Consider the following 21,672-nt stretch of genomic DNA (forward strand, 5'->3'; position numbering starts at 1 on the left):
AGTAAGCTGTCGGATCACTTCAGTACCTTATCTGAAAATTTTAGCTGTTGTATTTTTGTGAGAAGTGTATTAAAGTCTGCGGTGTTGAGTGCCTTCTTGAAGTCCTAATATTTCCAACATTGTGGCCCCATAGTCATCTGCGGCATGTTTCAGATATCAGTTACCTTAATTAGTGCAGTGTTATTGCTGTGGTGTTTACAGGAGAGTCCTGAAAGGAAGGGGGGGGGGGGGGCGGAGATCTTGCGGTAATAGTTCTGTACAACATTGGGGTTGGCTGATGCTGAAGGAAATTCATTCAGCTGGAACCTATACACTACACAATTTTTTTCCATACAATTAAGAAGATCTCATTGCTGCATACAATGGAGCAAGTGTGTCCAATTTTGGCAGTATAAACAAATTACTTTTCCACGATTTGCAGATTTCTTTGTTATTCTTAGTATCTAGGCTTCAAATTTGACTAGAAATATCTGATAGAAGCATCCCTTTCCATCATTTGAGGTGAACACACTTGTCAGCCAAGGCGTATAAGCTTCTCTTACTGAGATTGTACATACGGGAGCACATGGGTGTAGAGGGTTGTGAGTTTAGGTAAGTACATTAATTTTGCTATCTATTGTGACTGGCGGATTATCTGGCACTATTGGTTTTCTGAGCAGTAAGTCCACTTTTTCAGTCCAGAACCATAGTGACCACTGTGAAGCTTGACCAACTGGAATCATTGACAGGGCATTATACTGTAATCTTTCTTTCTTTCCTTCCTTCTCTCTCTCTCTCTCTCTCTCTCTCTCTCTCTCTCTCTCTCTCTCTCTCTCTCTCTCTCTCTTTTTACCACCACTTAGTCAGCAGCTTGTTCGAGGAATCATAATGAGAACCTTCTGATAGAATGCAGTTGTTTGACCTTTTTGGATATATGCAAGCATTTACATACATGCAACTCTGGTTTGACAAAGATGGATAGATAGTAAACTGTGTTCTATAGTAGGAATCATCCGCACTCTGCGTATGCCTGAGGTAATTTAGGTGAACTTTGAAAAACTAACCCAAGATAGCCAGGTGAGAATTAGACACCTCATCCTCTTGTATTCAATTCCCATTTGTTAGGAGTAGCACAACTTTGTTCCGTTTAGCCCTTGTGTAGAATATTGTTTTGTTTATACATTATTACAAAGTAGTAGTTATTTCATTATGTAGATTGCTAGTGCTACAATGTTAAATTTCTCAATATCAATCACTGCATGTATTACACATAGCATATCCACCATATCACCTGACTCAGGACTGTGATGATTGGTTTCTATTTTGTATACTACAACTTAGCATTTGCATGCCTAAAAAGCTGACACAGTACCCCCATCCCCTCTCTCCCACCCCTTAACGTGTTGTATGTTTTAGATTGGAAAGAGAAGACATTGTATTATCCATTGCAGAGATTGGGTGTAGGGTTTTCTGGAGAAAAAGGGAAAAAAAGATCATTATAGTGCAAAAGTATGTCATGAAATGGCAGACGTTTCATTATTATTTATGTTACATTTTTTATCAAACTTCTACACTTTTTTATCGAAGCCTTCAATGTGTCTAACATATTGCATAACAGGCACTTTTTAACCACCTTTTAAGAAGTTTGTTTCATGTAATATCTGAAGTATCTTTCTGCAGTTTATTGTGCAATTTGATTGCTTGGCAGAAAATGCTGTTTTTGAGCTTTGTTTTTACTTCCATGTAAATTCAGTTAGGTCTTGCTCCATGGCCAAGGACACAACTGTTTGTGCTGTAATTATCATATGACTGATTGGTAAATTTACTGAAGTTGTGTAGTTAAAATACCTGCCGGCCAGTGTGGCCGTGCGGTTCTAGGCGCTTCAGTCTGGAACCACGTGACCGCTACGGTCGCAGGTTCGAATCCTGCCTCGGGCATGGATGTGTGTGATGTCCTTAGGTTAGTTAGGTTTAATTAGTTCTAAGTTCTAGGGGACTGATGACCTCAGATGTTAAGTCCCATAGTGCTTGGAGCCATTTTTTAAAATACCCAGTGTTTTGAACAGATATTTATAGTGAGCCAGATTAATATATTTGGTTATACATTTGTTTCCCAGTAAAGAACTACACAGCCTAGCATCCAGAAAAGAATTCCATAGCTTAGCAGTAAATGTGTGTTCAAATAGTATGTAACCAAAAGGCACTGGCTGAATTTTTTTTTAGTCTATATGATGCTGTCATGTGCAAAGAGAATTCTTTCCTCAAGACTAACATTATTGGGAAAGTCATTTCAGTGTTGGTTCTTATATGCTACAATGATGAAGTCTTGTATTAAGGCAATTTGGTTCTGATAAGTGTTCCACTAGACATTTGATGTTTGATTATCTCTGCTCTTGTACCCTATCTCTCAGCAGCAAACAGAACTAGCCATTAATTGCACCTCTTTTGTTATCTTCATACTGACCAACTAGGGTCATGTAACAACCTCATCCTTCTTCTTTCTTTGTTTTTTCCTGTTTTACCAGCACTCTGTCAACTTGTCCTAATGCTGTCTTTTCCTTTCTTCTGTCCATATTGTTCCAAATTTCTTTTTCCTTCCACCTCAAAAACTTTCTAAATTCATTCTGTTATTTCCAATTCCTTGTTTTTTGATTGTAGCCCTTTTCATATTTCTGTTATCCATGCCATTCTTGATTTCTTTTTTCATAAATGGAGGCATATTTGTTTTATTAGCTTGTTCTCATTTATTCAGTTGAGATAACCAAAGGAGCTTAATCTTTGTTTTGCCATTACTTTTTATGTTTTCTGTTTTCATAGAGTTTATTAATTCTCATCTTCTACCATCTGCAGTTTTTTTGTTCACTCATTATTTTTCTAATAACCCATCTTTCAAGTACCTTTATTCTGTTCACCTTATAGTTTGTTCAGCATTCACTTGCATAAAAACATTCTGGCCTTACCACTGTGATATAGTATTTCAGTTATATTTTTTTAAATGTGCATTTCTTGTTGTAGGCTGTTTCCATACTATTAATTTTTTCATCTATTGTAAATTTCTCTGGTCTATTCTGTTCAAGATATTTGAATTTACTAATACTATTTCCCCATTGGGGGGAGGGGGGGGGGGAGAAATGAAAGAGGAAGCCGCCTGGTAGAATTTTGCATGCAGCATAACTTAATCGTAGCTAACACTTGGTTCAAGAATCATGCAAGGAGGTTGTATACATGGAAAATGCCTGGAGATACTAGAAGGTATCAGATCGATTATATAATGGTAAGACAGAGATTTAGGAACCAGGTTTTAAATTGTAAGACATTTCCAGGGGCAGATGTGGACTCTGACCACAATCTATTGGTTATGACCTGCAGATTAAAACTGAAGAAACTGCAAAAAGGTGGGAATTTAAGGAGATGGGACCTGGATAAACTGAAAGAACCAGAGGTTGTACAGAGTTTCAGGGAGAGCATAAGGGAACAATTGACAGAAATGGGAGAAAGGAATACAGTAGAAGAAGAATGGGTAGCTTTGAGAGATGAAATAGTGAAGGCAGCCGAGGATCAAGTAGGTAAAAAGATGAGGGCTAATAGAAATCCTTGGGTAACAGAAGAAATATTGAATTTAATTGATGAAAGGAGAAAATATAAATATGCAGTAAATGAAGCAGGCAAAAAGGAATACAAACGTCTCAAAAATCAGATAGACAGGAAGTGCAAAATGGCTAAGCAGGGATGGCTACAGGACAAATGTAAGGATGTAGAGGTGCATATCACTAGGGATAAGATAGATTCTGCCTACAGGAAAATTTGAGAGACCTTTGGAGAAAAGAGAACCACTTGTTTGAATATCAAGAGCTCAGATGGAAACCCAATTCTAAGCAAAGAAGGGAAAGCAGAAAGGTGGAAGGAGTATATAGAGGGTCTATACAAGGGCGATGTACTTGAGGACAATGTTATGGAAATGGAAGAGGATGTAGATGAAGATGAAATGGCAGATATGATACAGCGTGAAGAGTTTGACAGAGCTCTGAAAGACCTGGGTCGCGAAACAAGACCCCGGGAATAGACAACATTCCATTAGAACTACTGACAGCCTTGGGGGAGCCAGTCCTGACAAACCTCTACCATCTGGTGAGCAAGATGTATGAGACAGGTGAAATACCCTCAGATTTCGAGTAGAATATAATAAGTCCAATCCCAAAGAAAGCAGGTGTTGACAGATGTGAAAATTACTGAACCATCAGTTTAATAAGTCATGGCTGCAAAATACTAACGCAAGTTCTTTACAGACGAATGGAAAAACTGGTAGAAGCCGACCTCGGGGAAGATCAGTTTGGATTCCGTAGAAATAGTGGAACACGTTTGGCAATACTGACCCTACGACTTGTCTTAGAAAACAGATTAAGGAAAGGCAAACCTACGATTCTAGCATTTGTAGACTTAGAGAAAGCTTTTAACAATGTTGACTGGAATACTCTCTTTCAAATTCTGAAGGTGGCAGGGGTAAAATACAGGGAGCAAAAGGATATTTACAATTTGTACAGAAACCAGATGGCAGTTATAAGAGTTGAGGGGTATGAAGGGGAAGTAGTGGCTGGGAAGGGAGTGAGACAGGGTTGTAGCCTCTCGCCGATATTCAATCTGTATATTGAGCAAACAGTAAAGGAAACAAAAGAAAAGTTCGGAGTAGGTATTAAAATCCATGGAGAAGAAATAAAAACTTTGAGGTTCACCGATGCCATTGTAATTCTGTCAGAGACAGCAAAGGACTTGGAAGAGCAGTTGAACAGAATGGATAGTGTATTGATAGGAGGATATAAGATGAACATCAACAAAAGCAAAAGTAGGATAATGGAATGTAGTCGAATTAAATCGGGTGATGCTGAGGGAATTAGATTAAGAAATGAGACAGTTACAGTAGTAAAGGAGTTTTGCTATTTGGAGAGCAAAATAACGGATGGTGGTCGAAGTAGAGAGGATATAAAATGTAGACTGTCAATGGCAAGGAAAGCGTTCCTGAAGAAGAGAAATGTGTTAACATCGAGTATAGATTTAGGTGTCAGAAATTCGTTTCTAAAAGTATTTGTATGGAGTGTAGCCATGTATGGAAGTGAAACGTGGATGATAAGTAGTTTGGACAAGAAGAGAATAGAAGCTTTCGAAATGTGGTGCTACGGGAGAATGCTGAAGATTAGATGGGTAACTAATGAGGAGGTATTGAATAGAATTGGGGAGGAGTTTGTGGCACAACTTGACTAGAAGAAGGGATCGGTTCATGTTCTGAGGCATCAAGGGATCACCAATTTAGTATTGGAGGGCAGAGTGGAGGGTAAAAATCGTAGAGGGAGACCAAGAGATGAATACACTAAGCAGATTCAGAAGGGTGTAGGCTGCAGTATGTACTGGGAGATGAAGAAGCTTGCACAGGATTGATTAGCATGGAGAGCTGCATCAAACCAGTCTCAGGACTGAAGACCACAACAACAACAACATTTCACCCATTTGTGTTTGTATGTATTTTGGAGCATGTGTTACATTTTTCAAGAATTTAGAGTTTTCATCTGAGATTTTGAGAGTTACTCTGTTATTTACTTTTTTCCAAAATATTTATTTGAGTAACTACTACTGTCAGATTTTCTGAAAGTAGCAAAATTGTTCACAGAAACCATTTTATTTCTTTCCCAGAATTATTGGTTAAGTTTTGTTATTTTTAGCTCAAAATTCCAGATCTTTACTATTTGCACTAAAATGCAATTAAAAGTAAAGGTGATAAGCTGACATATTGCCTATCACCAGTCGTCATTTCAAATGACTGAAATACTTCTCTCATAAATTTAACTTTAGATACTATACAGGGTGTATCAAAATGAACATACCGATTTTAAGGCATTGTAGCATTTATTACATTCCACTTACAATCATAAATAATACACCAAATGAAAGAGCAACTCAGATGGTTTTGTTTGTATACCTGTGCGCAATGGGAACGTGTTGAACAAGTGCGAGTCTTTCACGCTTAACCCCAAGAAATATCCCCTCAGATAGTTTATGGGCCTTTCTTTTTTGGTGAATCAGTTGTAACTAATGTTTCTTACCTTGATGCGCTACAGCTATGGCCTGTGCCTCAGTGGGAAGAAATTGATCAACACATCTTTATATGGGAGCAAGATGGTGCTCTGCCTCACTGGCATAACTCAGTGCGTGACTGGTTGAACAATGTTGTATCTGACCTGTGGATTGGGCACAAGGGGACAGTTTACATAGCATTTTATGCATGATCTCCACGTTCGCACACAATCTGATGCGATCATGTGTGTGTGCTTCCAATACCAGCTGATCTATCTGACTTCAGAAACAATGTTGACACTTTGATCAAGATTCCAGAACAACTCACCTATTGACTCGATGTGTGATCGGTGTTCACACTGAATAATTTTAAGAAAAATGTTTCTCTTTCATTTGGTGTATTATTTGTAATTGTAAGGTGAATATAATTCGTCTACAAAGCCTTAAAACCCATATATTCATTTTGAAACCCCTGTATTTTTCATAGTTTCATGAATTATGCCAGCTAGTTTTGCTTTAATGCCTTATTATTTGATGATTTTATCTATTGTTTCCCTGTCTGCAGAACCAAATGCTTCATGTGATAGGTTTAGTTGTTAACATTCTATGGAAAATTGCTGATTTTGATGTTAAAAATCTATTCTGCGCAGTGATTCTGGCGGAGGTTCGAGTCCTCGCTTGGGCATGGGTGTGTGTGTTTGTCCTTAGGATAATTTAGGTTGAGTAGTTTGTCAGCTTAGGGACTGATGACCTTAGCAGTCCCATAAGATTTCCCACGCGTGTGAACATATTCTGTGCAGGATCTTCCCCTTTCAAAAACCACCCTGTTGTTTGTCTAAAATTTTTTCACCTCTGCTCAGGAGAAATTTTTATAATACTTTGTATGCTACTGGCAGAAGTGACATTACTCTGTAATTGTTGATATTTTGTTTGTTTCCTTTTATTTATTATTATTTATTCTATTATCACTCGCCTCAAATCTTTTGGTTTTCAAATGTTCTCAAAAAGCAAGTGCAGATCACAGTTGTGATTGAGTCTTACGCTCTTGGTTTATTGTTTTGAGTGCTTCAACGGCATCACGAATTTCTAGGAGATTTTCCTAAGAGTTTTCTGTTTTTGCTGAAAATTTGAATTTAAGTATTGGACCTGGGCAATTTAACAGACTTTAAAAAATGTTTTAGCACTGTGTGATTGATACAAATATGAAATGATGAATTTCTTTTTGAAGTCAAACTCTGTTAATTCGGTAGGTGATATTTGGAAGTGTTTTTTCACCAACTGTACAAAGATCATGTCTCAGTTTAAAATGTGTTCATTTCTGACATACATAGATGATATGCTACCAGCAAAGAAGTCCTAAAGTAAGAGTCTGGCCTTTCATCCAGTAATAATACTACACATTGCAGCTTTTCGTCTCTGCACCAGTGTTCTGTGACTTTTACTACATCTATAATCTGTGAACCACCGTGAGGTGTATGGCAGGGGATACATCCCATGGTACCAGTTATTAGGGTTTCTTTCTGTTCCATTCACATATGGAGAACAGGAAGAATGATTGTTTGATTGTCTCTGTACATGCAGTAATTATTCTTTACTACTATACAGATCAAATATCAAAGCTCAGTGTCAAAATGCTGTATTTTAATTTTTACTGAGTGCAAGTTTTGGTGAAGAATTGTTAAGTCTGTGAAATGTTTGATGTAGTCCCAGTGTTTTCTTTTTCTTTATGCCATATTGTAAGTGTGCAATTTAGCTTGTCAGCATCTGTCCTGTGAATAAGTAATAGCAATTTCTTTTAACTGTTGGAGACTGTCTTCAAGGAGAGAAACACGTTGCCTTGATGTATTCCAAAAAGAACCCAGTTCTCCTGGCCGTAACAACAGTTACCTATGTGTGGCCAGAGACCCACTCATACTTACACTAATTAGCTGTACAAATCTTCCCTTCCATTTCCTGTGTAGGCATTGCTCATGCCTAGTGAAACCCTACCCCTGTTGGCAACAGCACAGTAAGTGTGAAATCAACTGCCGTCAATGACATTTCAAACCTCACATTAACCTGCCTCATTCCTCCGTTAAGGTGTGCTCAATCATAATGCTGGAACAGCTTGACAAAGTGTACATTGGTGCCACAAGGCAGCGAGTCTTGACTTTTCTAGATCACCTCCGATTTCATATGCTATGTCCCTGTTCAAATTATTTACTGTCCCATCCAGTGGTATTACATGGGCCTCTTTTGTAAAGTCCTTAAATAAAGGGTATAGGTCAGGGCTTCACAACATACGTGCTCGCGGAGCAAGCTGTTAGCAGCAAGGCGCGAGCACGCTACCCCCACTACCGGACTAGAACGGAGAGTGGGGAGAGTCATGTGGGGCACATAACGGCTGCCGCCAGTCAATGTAAATCCGCGGCCACCCGCAGGGATATCACTCACGAATTATTACTGCGACAAATGAAACAAATAAAGGAGAATGTACACGTGCCACATAATTTTATTAGCTTAGTGTATGCATCTACATTCGTATTAATTTGTGAACTGTTACACAATAAAAGGTGTCACTGAAGTGTGGGATTCTCGGTTATCTTGTACTTTTTGCCCTTTACAATTGCTTGTATGTTCGAAGTAATGTTCTTGCGCATTTTAGGCGCAGCGTGCAGTTTAAATTTCGATCAGACAGTGCGTTTCTCAGGCGCGTCTTGTTACATTTCATTGCAGAGAACAGTTGTTCACAAACATATGTGGAACCGAACATTGATATTATTGTAGCCGCCAGTTTGTGCAAACGAGGAAATCTATCCTGAGGGAAGTGTCTGTAGAATTCCAAAATGTTTTTCTTGTTCTGAAATTTGTCTCTGTATTCTCTGTCACACTGCAGGTCAATAATTTCTAGTTGCAGCTCAGGACGAATCTCTTCAATATTCGCTGAATATGGAGAGGAGAACAGATCAAAATCACTGTCTAGTGCTGTCCGATCTTGAAAGCGTTGATCAAATTCTTCCTTATAGGCAACTAAACTACGTGAATAACGTTCACAGTCTTTGTGAACATCTTGCATGAATGATAATTTAGGAAAATGAGCTAGATTTCCTGTTTCCAGCTGACTCACCCAAAGTGTCAATTTCATTTTAAAAGCTCGTATTCAATCTATGAAATGAGTAATTAGCAGATCTTTACCTTGTAGTGAAATGTTCAAAGCATTCAGATGGCTAGTTAAATCTGCTAAGGACACGAGATCACAGTTCCATGAAGGTTCTTTCAATTTAGGAACACACATGTTATTTATTTCCATGAACATATTTATCTCATCTATAAGGGAAAAAAATCGATTTAATAATTCACCACGACTAACTCAGCAGACCTCGCTGTAATAAGACAGGCTACCATACTGGCTTTCTACATCCTCAAGAAAGCTTTTAAATTGCCTGTGTTGTAGCCCATGCTTCCTTATATAATTGGTTGCACGAACAACACCACTCATCATTTTGTAGAGTGATACTCTTTGCACATAAGTTTTCCTGGTGGATCACACACTGAACGCCCCTTATTTTATTCGGCACGGTCAGTTTTTGCATTTCCTCCTTCAACAGCGCAACGAAATCTGATTTGTTCCCTGTCATCGCTGGTGCACCGTCTGTAGACACTGAAACTAAAGAATTCCACGACAATCCTATATTTTCAACACTTTCTTCAACACTACTTAAAATATCACCTCCGGTTGTAGCGTTCTTCATGGCTACTACATCGAGGAGCTCCTCCCTCACCTGAAGATCTCTATTAACACCTTTAATAAATATGGCAAGCTGCGCTGTTCCAGTGATATCAACACTTTCGTCCAGAGCTAGAGAATACGCCATAAAATCTTTACAGATATTTGCAAGCTGGCTCTGGACGTCGTCTGCCATGTCCTGTATGCAACGCATAATGGTTATGTTAGATAATGGTACAATCCGAAACTGTTTGACTTGAGATGGACACAAATGTTCCGCTGCAACTACCAAACATTCTTTTATTAAATCACCATCAGTGAAGAGGCGCAGGGATTTTGCTAAAAGCAAAGCAATTTTGTAGTTCACTCTGAGAGCTGCCTCAGTTGATTTTTCTTCGTCATCCAGATCTTCTTCGGATAGCTTCCTTTTAAGTTTAATAACTTCCTGTGCACGATCTGGTCCATCACATTTTCCTCTTCCTTAGTCTTTCGCATGGTACGACATATAATGCAAATTAAATTTCCTAAAAGAATTCAGCGTTTTGTGACATACTAAACATTTTGCAGCACCTTCTTTTTCTGTAAACAGATACAATTCCTCCCAGTGGGGGTTCAACTGCGAAAGCATGGCTGGGGTTACACAACGGCGACTTGACATGATTCTTAACCAGTGAAGTGACTGTTAGAGCTGATCGTAATACTTTAAATGTTACACAGTCGGCGCGAATTCAATAGGCACGCTGAGGCCCTATTCAGACGTGCGCGCGCATTTCCCCTCCCTCCATACTCCGCGACCTTGCACCTGAATGAGATTTTCACTCTACAGCGGAGTGTGCGCTGATATGAAACTTCCTGGCAGATTAAAACTGTGTGCTCGACCGAGACAAGAACTCGGGATCTTTGCCTTTCGCGGGCAAGTGCTCTACCAACTGAGCCACCGAAGCACGACTCACGCCCGGTACTCACAGCTTTACTTCTGCCAGTACCTCGTCTCGTACCTTCCAAACTTTACAGAAGCTCTCCTACGAACCTAGCAGAACTAGCACTCCTAAAAGAAAGGATATTGCAGAGACATGGCTTAACCACAGCCCGGGGGATGTTTCCACAATGAGATTTTCACTCTGCAGCGGAGTGTACGCTAATTTGAAACTTCCTGGCAGATTAAAACTGTGTGCCCGACCGAGACTCGAACTCGGGACCTTTGCCTTTCGCGGGCAAGTGCTCTACCAACTGAGCTACCGAAGTACGACTCACGCCCGGTACTCACAGCTTTACTTCTGCCAGTACCTTGTCTCCTACCTTCCAAACTTTACAGAAGCTCTCCTGCGAACCTAGCAGAACTAGCACTCCTGAAAGAAAGGATATTGCGGAGACATGGCTTAGCCACAGCCTGGGGGATGTTTCCAGAATGAGATTTTCACTCTGCAGCGGAGTGTGCGCTGATATGAAACTTCCTGGCAGATTAAAACTGTGTGCCCGACCGAGACTCGAACTCGGGACCTTTGCCTTTCGCGGGCAAGTGCTCTACCAACTGTGAGTATGGGGCGTGAGTCGTGCTTCGGTAGCTCAGTTGGTAGAGCACTTGCCCGGGAAAGGCAAAGGTCCCGAGTTCGAGTCTCGGTAGGGCACACAGTTTTAATCTGCCAGGAAGTTTCATATCAGCACACACTCCGCTGCAGAGTGAAAATCTCATTCTGGAAACATCCCCCAGGCTGTGGCTAAGCCATGTCTCCGCAATATCCTTTCTTTCAGGAGTGCTAGTTCTGCTAGGTTCGCAGGAGAGCTTCTGTAACGTTTGGAAGGTAGGAGACGAGGTACTGGCAGAAGTAAAGCTGTGAGTACCAGGCGTGAGTCATGCTTCGGTAGCTCAGTTGGTAGAGCACTTGCCCGCGAAAGGCAAAGGTCCTGAGTTCGAGTCTCGGTCGGGCACACAGTTTTAATCTGCCAGGAAGTTTCATATCAGTGCACACTCTGCTGCAGAGTGAAAGTCTCATTCTGGAAACGTCCCCCAGGCTGTGGCTAAGCCATGTCTCCGCAATATCCTTTCTTTCAGGAGTGCTAGTTCTGCTAGGTTCGCAGGAGAGCTTCTGTAACGTTTGGAAGGTAGGAGACGAGGTACTGGCAGAAGTAAAGCTGTGAGTACCGGGCGTGAGTCGTGCTTCGGTAGCTCAGTTGGTAGAGCACTTGCCCACGAAAGGCAAAGGTCCCGAGTTCGAGTCTTGGTCGGGCACACAGTTTTAATCTGCCAGGAAGTTTCATATCAGCGCACACTCCGCTGCAGAGTGAAAATCTCATTCTGGAAACATCCCCCAGGCTGTGGCTAAGCCATGTCTCCGCAATATCCTTTCTTTCAGGAGTGCTAGTTCTGCTAGGTTCGCAGGAGAGCTTCTGTAAAGTTTGGAAGGTAGGAGACGAGGTACTGGCAGAAGTAAAGCTGTGGGTACCGGGCGTGAGTCGTGCTTCGGTAGCTCAGTTGGTAGAGCACTTGCCCGCGAAAGGCAAAGGTCCCGAGTTCGAGTCTCGGTCGGGCACACAGTTTTAATCTGCCAGGAAGGACCTTGCACCTGTTCGCGAGCACGAGCCTGTGCGGACACGAGTACTCGCGCTCAAAACCGGCCAGTTGTTAAGCCCTGGTATAGGTGCTCTATAACTTGCATCTGATTTGAATATGCTGGCAGTCTGGTATGCTGCCCCTAAATTTTTCCCTAAATGATGGCCTAGACTGTCTAGCTGTAGCACTTTCTTCAAAACATTTTGCTCATTCTTGGGCTTCCTGTTCACTGTAGAAGTATGCTCCACATTGCAGCTCAGCAGCAGAAACTGTTCAAAGAGTTTGTTCTATGACCGCTAGTAGTTCTAAGGAGATCTACCACTTCACGTTGGCTAATTAATGCCTTTTTGTGGCAAATTTATTTCCTTAATCTGTTATATTGATGAGAGATGACAGTGCAATGAAGCTTACATATCTTTTAATTGATGAGGCATAGAAAAGGTCGGCTAAGTAGGAAATGTGATATTTGTTACAACTGCTGCAGCCTTATAATGAATGACATTTGTGGAAAAAGTTTCAGTTGGCATCAACATATATCTTGTGATGACTATTTTATTTAAACATTAGAAATAGAAACATTGTGTCTCAGTGAATACTGCTTATTTTGCTTTTCACTAAAGCATCAATGTCTGGCACCACTTTCTGAGCACTGTTGATTTGAAGATGCACTTTTAAATTGAAGTCTGTCAATGAGATTCTGTAGGTTAATTTTGTTTACTTCATTGCGGAAAAAAGTTGTTTGCACAAGTATGTTGGTCCCAACAATGACAATCGTAACTGCAACTTTATGGTGTTGTGAAAATTCAAGTTGAAGAAAATTTTATATGAATCTGCATGACTTATAACAGAATAAGTCTTTCATAACAGAATGAAATTTATCACTCAACTGCCTGTCACATTGCAGGTCCATAAGTGCTAACTGTAGCTAGGCAATCTGCACCAGCATGTTATAAATTGACACTGGTGTGTCTGACCTTTGATTTGAAATTCCTAATCTGGTTGTTGTGCTGCTTTTCATCAATTTTAAAAGAGCTAATCTCCACTTTAAGCACTGCACCTTTAAGCATATATGTTTGTTATTAAAACTACAGCCAGCTTAACATATTGTCATTCCTCTGAAAACGGTGCACAATTTGCACTTCCCCTGATAGACATAATGATGTCTGGCCTGTGATTTTACCACAAGCACTGACTAACAGATCTGGTCTACATTACCATGCTGGTCTTGCCAAACACTCGCATCCAGGTGATTTGCACGCACACGTAACACATATCAATAGAACACTGTGCCAGGTAGCTTATACTACCTGCAGCTGCCTGGGTACGAGCTGACAGGTGCTCACATGTGATTGTGCCACCTGGAACAGCCTGAAGTAGGGATTCATTCCCAGATCTTTCAGTTCTCCTGCAGAGCCTATGGGCGTTACTTTAAAATTTTATTGTTATCATTTGTAAATAAAAAAAATTGTGTCATAGTTATTTGAGACAGAAGAGGGATTTGCACTTGTCAGTTGTTCGCCTTTCACAAATTAGTAGGCAGATGTGTCTCCTTTGTGTCATAGTTTCCTAATATTTAAACAGTAGCATGAATATCAAGGCTGTGGCAAACATTTGCATTTGACAATCGTGTGATGTCTTGTTTGATGATTCTGGTGTTGCACAATTTACTAGGCAGTTCAAGAGATTGACTGCAGACTAAGAAGTTATTACAAAGAAACCTGTATTTTTAAGTAAAATGAAGTACCAGTTACCATGTGAAGAATTAGTTTCATCTTAATTTTATATAAATAAAAGAAATTAGTTTTTAGTACAAAAATTACATGGTTTTCTTCTTTTTGAAAATTAAGCTGTAGGAAGTAGTGAATAATCTCATTAGGAACAATTGTTGTTTGTTAACTTAACACACACAATTTGATACATGATTTGTTACATGTTTCATTATAAATGTAATTTTTTCAGCTGTTCTGGGAAAAACGCTTAGAGGGGCTTCGTGCATGTGATCTCGACGGTACAGAGTTCGATGCTATGGAGCTGCCTCGTGCGCTTCGACCAGTGGGCCCACATGTTGGTGATGAGACGTTGCTGCAGTCAGTTGCAACAGCACTACATGTTTCTGCTCAACCTGTTACTGGTCAGACAGGATCTCGAACTGTTCTAGACAAAAATCCTGGTGTATTTCTCAACCCTGAGCAACCCCTTGTGCAGGTACATGTTTGCACATTAGTATCACAAAATGAGGTGAATTAGTAAGCATATCTCTCTCTCTCTCTCTCTCTCTCTCTCTCTCTCTCTCTCTCATTCTCTCTCGCTCATATGTACCACTTACTACAGCAGTTGATAATGACTATGTGGCCAAAATTGGTCCATTAGTGTCAAATAAACCATTTCATTCAAATAAGACAGCCACAGCAAACTCTGGCATCTTTTGATTAATTTTTGATGGCTGTGAAACAACATTGGGGAAGCAGGAATTTCAAATTAAGTCATTGACATACTCTAGTTTAGCAAGGGAATTTTTTTCATCCTTGGTCTCTGGGTACTGTCACTTCCGTGAATCCCATTTATAGGGTAAGGCATCTCTTTCATTTGAGATACTTTTTAATACTAATGATATTGATAATGTATTTTCCTTGTAGTCACAATGGGCTCATAAAATAGCAGCCAACTTGTTTCCATAACCTTATTAACTGCCAGAATACAGTCACAAAATCTATTGTTTTTTTCAGATGTAGCTGTTCAGTTTATTTGTTTAAGAAGTGTATTCTTGATGAATTCTGTTGTTCTTTATATCTTCATAATAAAGTGTCAACCAATTTTTCCATAATAAAAGTCATTGTGGGCCTAAAAAGCATTTACACATTAATATTGATCTAACACTATAAATATTTTATGGATGGCACAAATTAAATTAACTTTGGTCTGTCTCCAATACACCCGATGTACATAGACCATACTTCATTCATTCCACGTAGGGGCAACACACAATTAATCAAGTATTTCCTGTCCCATCAGAAAAGTTTATTGTTAAGAGAAGTATAAAATTCGTAGTGATGTGTCATTCAATCCACTACAAGAATATTATGAAACCTGTATTAATACATTTTTACTCAGCAATTTCTTCCCAGAACAACAGAACAGTTATATTACTAAGTATTGATTAATTATTACAGACTCTGAACTTTATTATATAATTTTATAGATACAAAAATCTGCTCACCAATCAACGGCAGGGAAAAACACACACAAAATTTGAGGAATTGTGTTTTCTTCTGCCACCAATTTGTGAGTGGATCCTTTATCTATCCAATTATGTTATAATTTGAAAAATTATTTTTGTTGATACATTAGACTCTGAACTTCATTATTGTCATACATAACTAACTTCAAGTAACATTATTACTTAATGTGCTTCAATTTCTTGCAGGCTGTAACCATTGCAGATGAAGATATCAAACGCCAAGAGGAGCGCGTTGCAAGTGCTCGTAAGAAACTTCAGGAAGCTCTCAAGAGAATTGTAGCATAGCAGAATATCGTAATTGAAATGTGACTGTTTGGGTACTGACAGACAGGTTGTCTTATTCACTCAGGTTGTGGCATGTGTTGCAGGAAGGTGTAGTTGTGTGTGAAACTGTTGTGTGGTTCCATTGGTATACACAGTGCAGCAGTGCTCTTTGATCTCACATTTTGTAAGCACAGACTGAGTAAGATTTGTTCTTGGACTAGTTTTCTTATATTGCCTTGACAAAGCAAAGGATCTTTCCCCTTGGAGGACACTACGAATTAACAAAATAAATGCAATAATTCTGTCGATATAAAGACTAAAAGTGATTTTTGTGGCCTATGACAACAAAATGTACTTCATTATTGTAATACTTCCATTAATGAATAAATGTGTACAGGTTGTGTGTAAATTATTAATATCTAAGATTCAGGCTTATGGATGTCTAATGATAAAAATTCCAAAATCAAAAAAAAAAAAATATGACTCTTAAAAAATATTTATTGTGATTAAAATTTCAACATTTTATCAGTTGAGTATTGTGGGGTGTTAAAGCCCACTCTTCACCATTAAGTTGTGACCTGCTGGAACAAAGTTTCAGTTTAATGTTGTAGCAAGGGCTTTAACATTATGTTGAAATTGCAGTCACAGTAAATATTTTCAACAACCATGTACAGTATGACCTCATTCAGTAATTACACTAAGGCTGTGGACCCGTTCCTCATCAGAAATCACATTTTATATTGATAAATATAAATTTGGAGATTAAATGACAGAAAATAATACACAGGGGTATTCAAAATTATAGTCTCAGTTCGTACTTTTGTATTTAATGAGCTATACATAATACAAGACACAATTTAACTTATATTTGATTATACTGATATGACAGTTTTGGGCATCAATATGCCCCCTTTGGCTGCACAGATAACATCCAATCAGTAACTGAACCATTCCACCTGTTGATAAACTTATTGTACCACTGAGTGAGTTTACTGTAACTGTGATGTGGTCTTTAAATTTATCCAGCATTGTTGTTAGAGAAGCTTCTTTCACTAATCCCAACAAAGAACAAAAGAAGTCAGGCTGGTGACCAGAGCAGGAATGCGAGTTCACCCTCCTGACACAAGATATTTAACAGAGACTCATTGAGAAATCGTTAAATATTTAGTTTTCAATCAGGTGGGTCTATGTCCTGACTGAAATTCTGCACTTTTTGAGAGTATAAATCACCATTTGACTGTGTATTATTACATTTATCTTCTGTACATCCAGATTTCAGCTTTTATCCCATTATCATGTACAATGTTCTTAGACCATGATCATGTTACTAGTCTAAGAACTTGTAACATTGTACTTGATAATGGGATAAAAGATAAAATCTAGATAGTACAGAAGTTAAATACAGTAATACACATTAAAATGGCAGTTTATTCTCTCAAAAAATGTTGCATGATTATGGCTTAACATTATGAAAAACTTTTAAAATCTGCATTGATTTGCTACAGAAGCCTTGTCTACAATATTGAGTCATATGATATGCCAGTAGTCATGTTTTCATGAAAACAGAAAACCTTATGTTGGTGATACAATGCAATTTATTCACCTTGAACTGTAAACTACATGCCAAAACCAACCATTGCTGATGTGTATAATTTTCTCTCCTAATTTACAGTCAGCTGGGCCAATAACTTAGCACAAAGAACCAGGTTCTGTGTTCCACTCAAATTCTCCTCTTCACTAGAGGTGTAATGTGTAATGTTGAAATGACAGCTCATACAGCAGTTACTTATTTGATTCTATTGAACCTATAAACAAAAAACATTTGGTTCTTCATATGCTTCACCCTCAAATTGAAAGTTATTTAATTTCTTCAATTAATTAATAACTAAGGCATTGTCAGCTGTTTTATCCAAGCAACAATTTTAAAAATCTGGTTTTCTTTTCACCTGTGACTGGTGATAAAATTCTCTCTAACTGTGGCTGTACACTTCACGAACACTATTTGACTAAAGAAGTTTGACCATTATCTAATTTTATATTGTGTCAGTTGTGTCCAAGAAATCTTCCAATTAGAGATGGACTCAACTATTAATTACAAGTAACAGGCTACAACTGGAATGTTGTAATAATAAATGCCACATAGGTCACGAAGTGCAAGAAAACCAGAGAAATACAGAAAATTGCTACACTAATGCAAATTAAGTGTTTTATATGGTTAATATAATCAGCTTGTTTAAGATACTAAACAGTATATTCATGCTTTCTTTAACAAACCACGTTTCGAAAACAGAACCTTTTTTACAGACTTCGTGCTTAAGCGAGTATGATTATAATTGTGAACTGGTAAATTTATTGTTGGATGCCTTTGCTCCAGATGTTTTCTCAGGTTGCAATAATTTTGAAACGTAATGTTTGACCAAAATATATTCCCAATAAGTAACTAGGACTTTTATTAATTGTTGACAACATGTGACTACACACAAAATTGAATGTAAAATCCCTGTACTTCACTTTCCTGTAATGTGTCACATTTGTGTAATACATTTGGAGCTGTAGACATGTGACGGCTTCCACATTTGAACAGCACTCCACAGTCTGCGGACAGATAACTGTTACCGAAAGTTCCAAGTGTTTGCGACCACGCAGAGTTGAAATAAATCACTGCTGCGAAGGAAGAAATGTAATGCAGTTATTTGATTAACACCCAGCCTGGGCAGAGTTATTTGCGCATATTGTCTATTGCAGTGCAGTTTAGTGCAGGAATGGTACTGAGTTGTTTAACACATTGATTGTCAGGTGGCCGTCGGCAGCCACAGCAGAGGCTCACGCCTGATGCTGTGTGTCCACCAGCCAGGTGGTGAAACACCTATCATTATATGTGTGATAGTCATTGTGTTAAGATTACAGAAATTTTAACTAAAATAATGGAAACTCCAGGTAGGAATATTAACAATGTAAGAAAAGATTGACTGCTACTTATCGTATAATGGAAACTCCAGGTAGGAATATTAACAATGTAAGAAAAGATTGACTGCTACTTATTGTAAAGGTGACACTTTATGTTGCAGACAGGCACAATTAAAAGGCACTTACACATGAGCCTTCAGCAGAAAAAGGGAAACGCACACTATTCATTCACACAAGCAAGCATACCTCAAGCGCACATGACTGCCAACTCCCTTGCCCAAGCTGCCGGAGTTGCCGGTCATGCGTGCGTGGGGTATACTAGTTTGTGTGAATGAATGGTGTGTGTTTCTCTTTTTCTGATCAAGGCTGTGGTCGAAAGCTTATGTGTAAGTGCCTTTTAATTGTTCCTGTCTGCAATCTAATGTGTCATCTTTACAGTAAATAGCAATCTATCTTTTCTTACATGGTTAAAATTTTAACTGCATGAAGAAATGAACTGTAACAAAAACTGAGTACTTTTCTTGTTGATATCCAAAATGGTGTGACTGGCAAAAACTCAATTTTCTGTTGATGAATACAGAATTTAATACGGTTCATTGTGTATTATTTGCTTTATAGGATGACTCCATAACTTTTGTTTTAATAGCTAAGTTCAGTTTCCCCAGCAACATTCATTTTCTTATAGAACAGTAGCCAACTTGTGTGTGCTAATTTATTTGCTAGAGTGTCATTGCAGAAGTCAACATTAGTCTTTTGAGTTTTCATGACCATTTCCCTGCATTTCACAAGTTTCATTCATACACTTCTTTAGACAACAACACCACTAATACCAAATCAGTATTCAATAAACATTTAATGTTTTATGGCTTTCTCTTTCTTTCAGTCTTGCTGATTTTTCAAAATAATAATAATAGTGGTTTTTAAGTGTTGTACATAATGTAAGGCAATCTGTAATTTCCAAATATAAAAGTGGCATTAATGTATTAAGTGCAGTATAGGACTTGATCTTTTGCCATGATTCTGCTGCCAGTTTTTGTGCTATTAAATACGTTACAACAGCTTATGACAGTTTGTAATGCTTCGGAATATACATTGAGTCTGTAAATAAGGTGAAGTCCTGAAGTGCTCTGAGGGGAATGAATAACAACATTTTAATCTATGTTGAGGGGACACAGAAGAGGAAACTTTACACAAGGATAACACAAAAAGTTACTTGCGAGTAGAATACCACTGGCAGTACCAAAGCTGCACTGTATAGTAATTAAACTGGGAAATGTTTGTTGGTGAACTTAATGTCCATTATATGCTCAACATTACCTGAGATGTGGTTGAATAAAAATTTTGTATGTGATCTCACCTGTGAGGGTATTACATTTACTTTGCATTCGTTCTCCACATCATTTTCTGTAAATCCCTTTGTAAAGGAGAGCCTTCATGGATGTGGCATGTGTCAAGTTATGCATTAACATTCAGAAAACAGACACTACAGGCTACATCCGTAAGGCGTACAACAATGAATTATTACAACTAGAGCTAATCTGCTCCAGCTGTTAATTAGAGGAATTACTTCTAGTTTGAAGTGCCGAGGTGCACCACTGGAAAAATGTGTGTTTGGTTTTGTGTGTGTGTGAGTGTGTGTGTGTGTGTGTGTGTGTGTGAGAGAGAGAGAGAGAGAGAGAGAGAGAGAGAGAGAAAACATAATTTTAAAAAAGTCGCTGCTCCTCCTCTTGCACACTACTCACCTGCAGTTTAGATTTGTACTAAGCTTTTCTATAACTTAACTGATTTCAGAGACCTGTAAAATTGACAATATACTAGAAAAATTAAAAACCTGTTTAACAGGAATGTTTGTGTTAACTGAAAAATACATCCATGAATCAAATTACAGAAGTAGTGGTTAATACACTACTGGCCATTAAAATTGCTACACCAAGAAAAATTGCTACGCCAAGAAGAAATGCAGATGATAAACAGGTATTCATTGGACAAATATATTATACTAGAACTGACATGTGATTACATTTTCATGCAATTTGGGTGCATAGATCCTGAGAAATCAGTACCCAAAATAACCACCTCTGGCCGTAATAACGGCCTTGATACGCTTGAGCATTGAGTCGAACAGAGCTTGGATGGCGTGTACAGGTACAGCTGCCCATGCAGCTTCACCACAATACCACAGTTCATCAAGAGTAGTGACTGGCGTATTGTGACGAGCCAGTTGCTCGGCCACCATTGACCAGACGTTTTCAATTGGTGAGAGATCTGGAGAATGTGCTGGCCAGGGCAGCAGTGAAACATTTTCTGTATCCAGAAAGGCCCATACAGGACCTGCAACATGCGGTCGTGCCTTATCCTGCTGAAATGTAGGATTTCGCAAGGATCAAATGAAGGGTAGAGCCACGAGTCGTAACACATCTGAAATGTAACGTCCACTGTTCAAAATGCCGTCAATGCGAACAAGAGGTGACCAAGACGTGTAACCAATGGCACCCCATACCATCACGCCAGGTGATATGCCAGTATGGTGATGACGAATACACGCTTCCAATGTGCGTTCACAGCGATGTCACCAAACACGGATGTGACCATCATGATGCTGTAAACAGAACCTGGATTCATCCGAAAAAATGACGTTTTGCCATTTGTGCACCCAGGTTCTTCGTTGAGTACACCATCGCACGCGCTCCTGCCTGTGATGCAGCGTCAAGGGTAACCGCAGCCATGGTCTCCGAGCTGATAGTCCATGCTGTTGCAAACGACGTCGAACTATTCATGCAGGTGGTTGTCGTCTTGCAAATGTCCCCATCTGTTGACTCAGGGATCGAGACGTGGCTGCATGATCCGTTACAGCTACGCGGATAAGATGCCTGTCATCTCGACTGCTAGTGATACGAGGCCGTTGGGATCCAGCACGGCGTTCCGTATTACCCTCCTGAACCCACCAATTCCATATTTTGCTAA

General features: G+C 39.1%; 1 protein-coding gene across 4 annotated transcripts in view; it reads left to right on the top strand.

The window, feature by feature from the left end:
- Positions 1-16,224, top strand: part of LOC124804936 (methyl-CpG-binding domain protein 3) — a 46,201-nt gene extending 29,977 nt beyond the window's left edge. For all 4 annotated transcript variants that reach the window (XM_047265314.1, XM_047265315.1, XM_047265316.1 and 1 more), the window contains 2 exons: positions 14,259-14,504; positions 15,724-16,224. In XM_047265314.1, the coding sequence (XP_047121270.1) occupies positions 14,259-14,504; positions 15,724-15,822 (345 nt within the window). In that variant the 3' untranslated portion in view covers positions 15,823-16,224. The remainder of the gene's footprint in view (positions 1-14,258; positions 14,505-15,723) is intronic.
- The last annotated feature ends 5,448 nt before the right edge of the window (positions 16,225-21,672 follow it).

This window comes from Schistocerca piceifrons, chromosome 7, assembly GCF_021461385.2.
Source record: "Schistocerca piceifrons isolate TAMUIC-IGC-003096 chromosome 7, iqSchPice1.1, whole genome shotgun sequence".
In the NCBI taxonomy this organism is placed as follows: Eukaryota; Metazoa; Arthropoda; class Insecta; order Orthoptera; family Acrididae; genus Schistocerca; species Schistocerca piceifrons.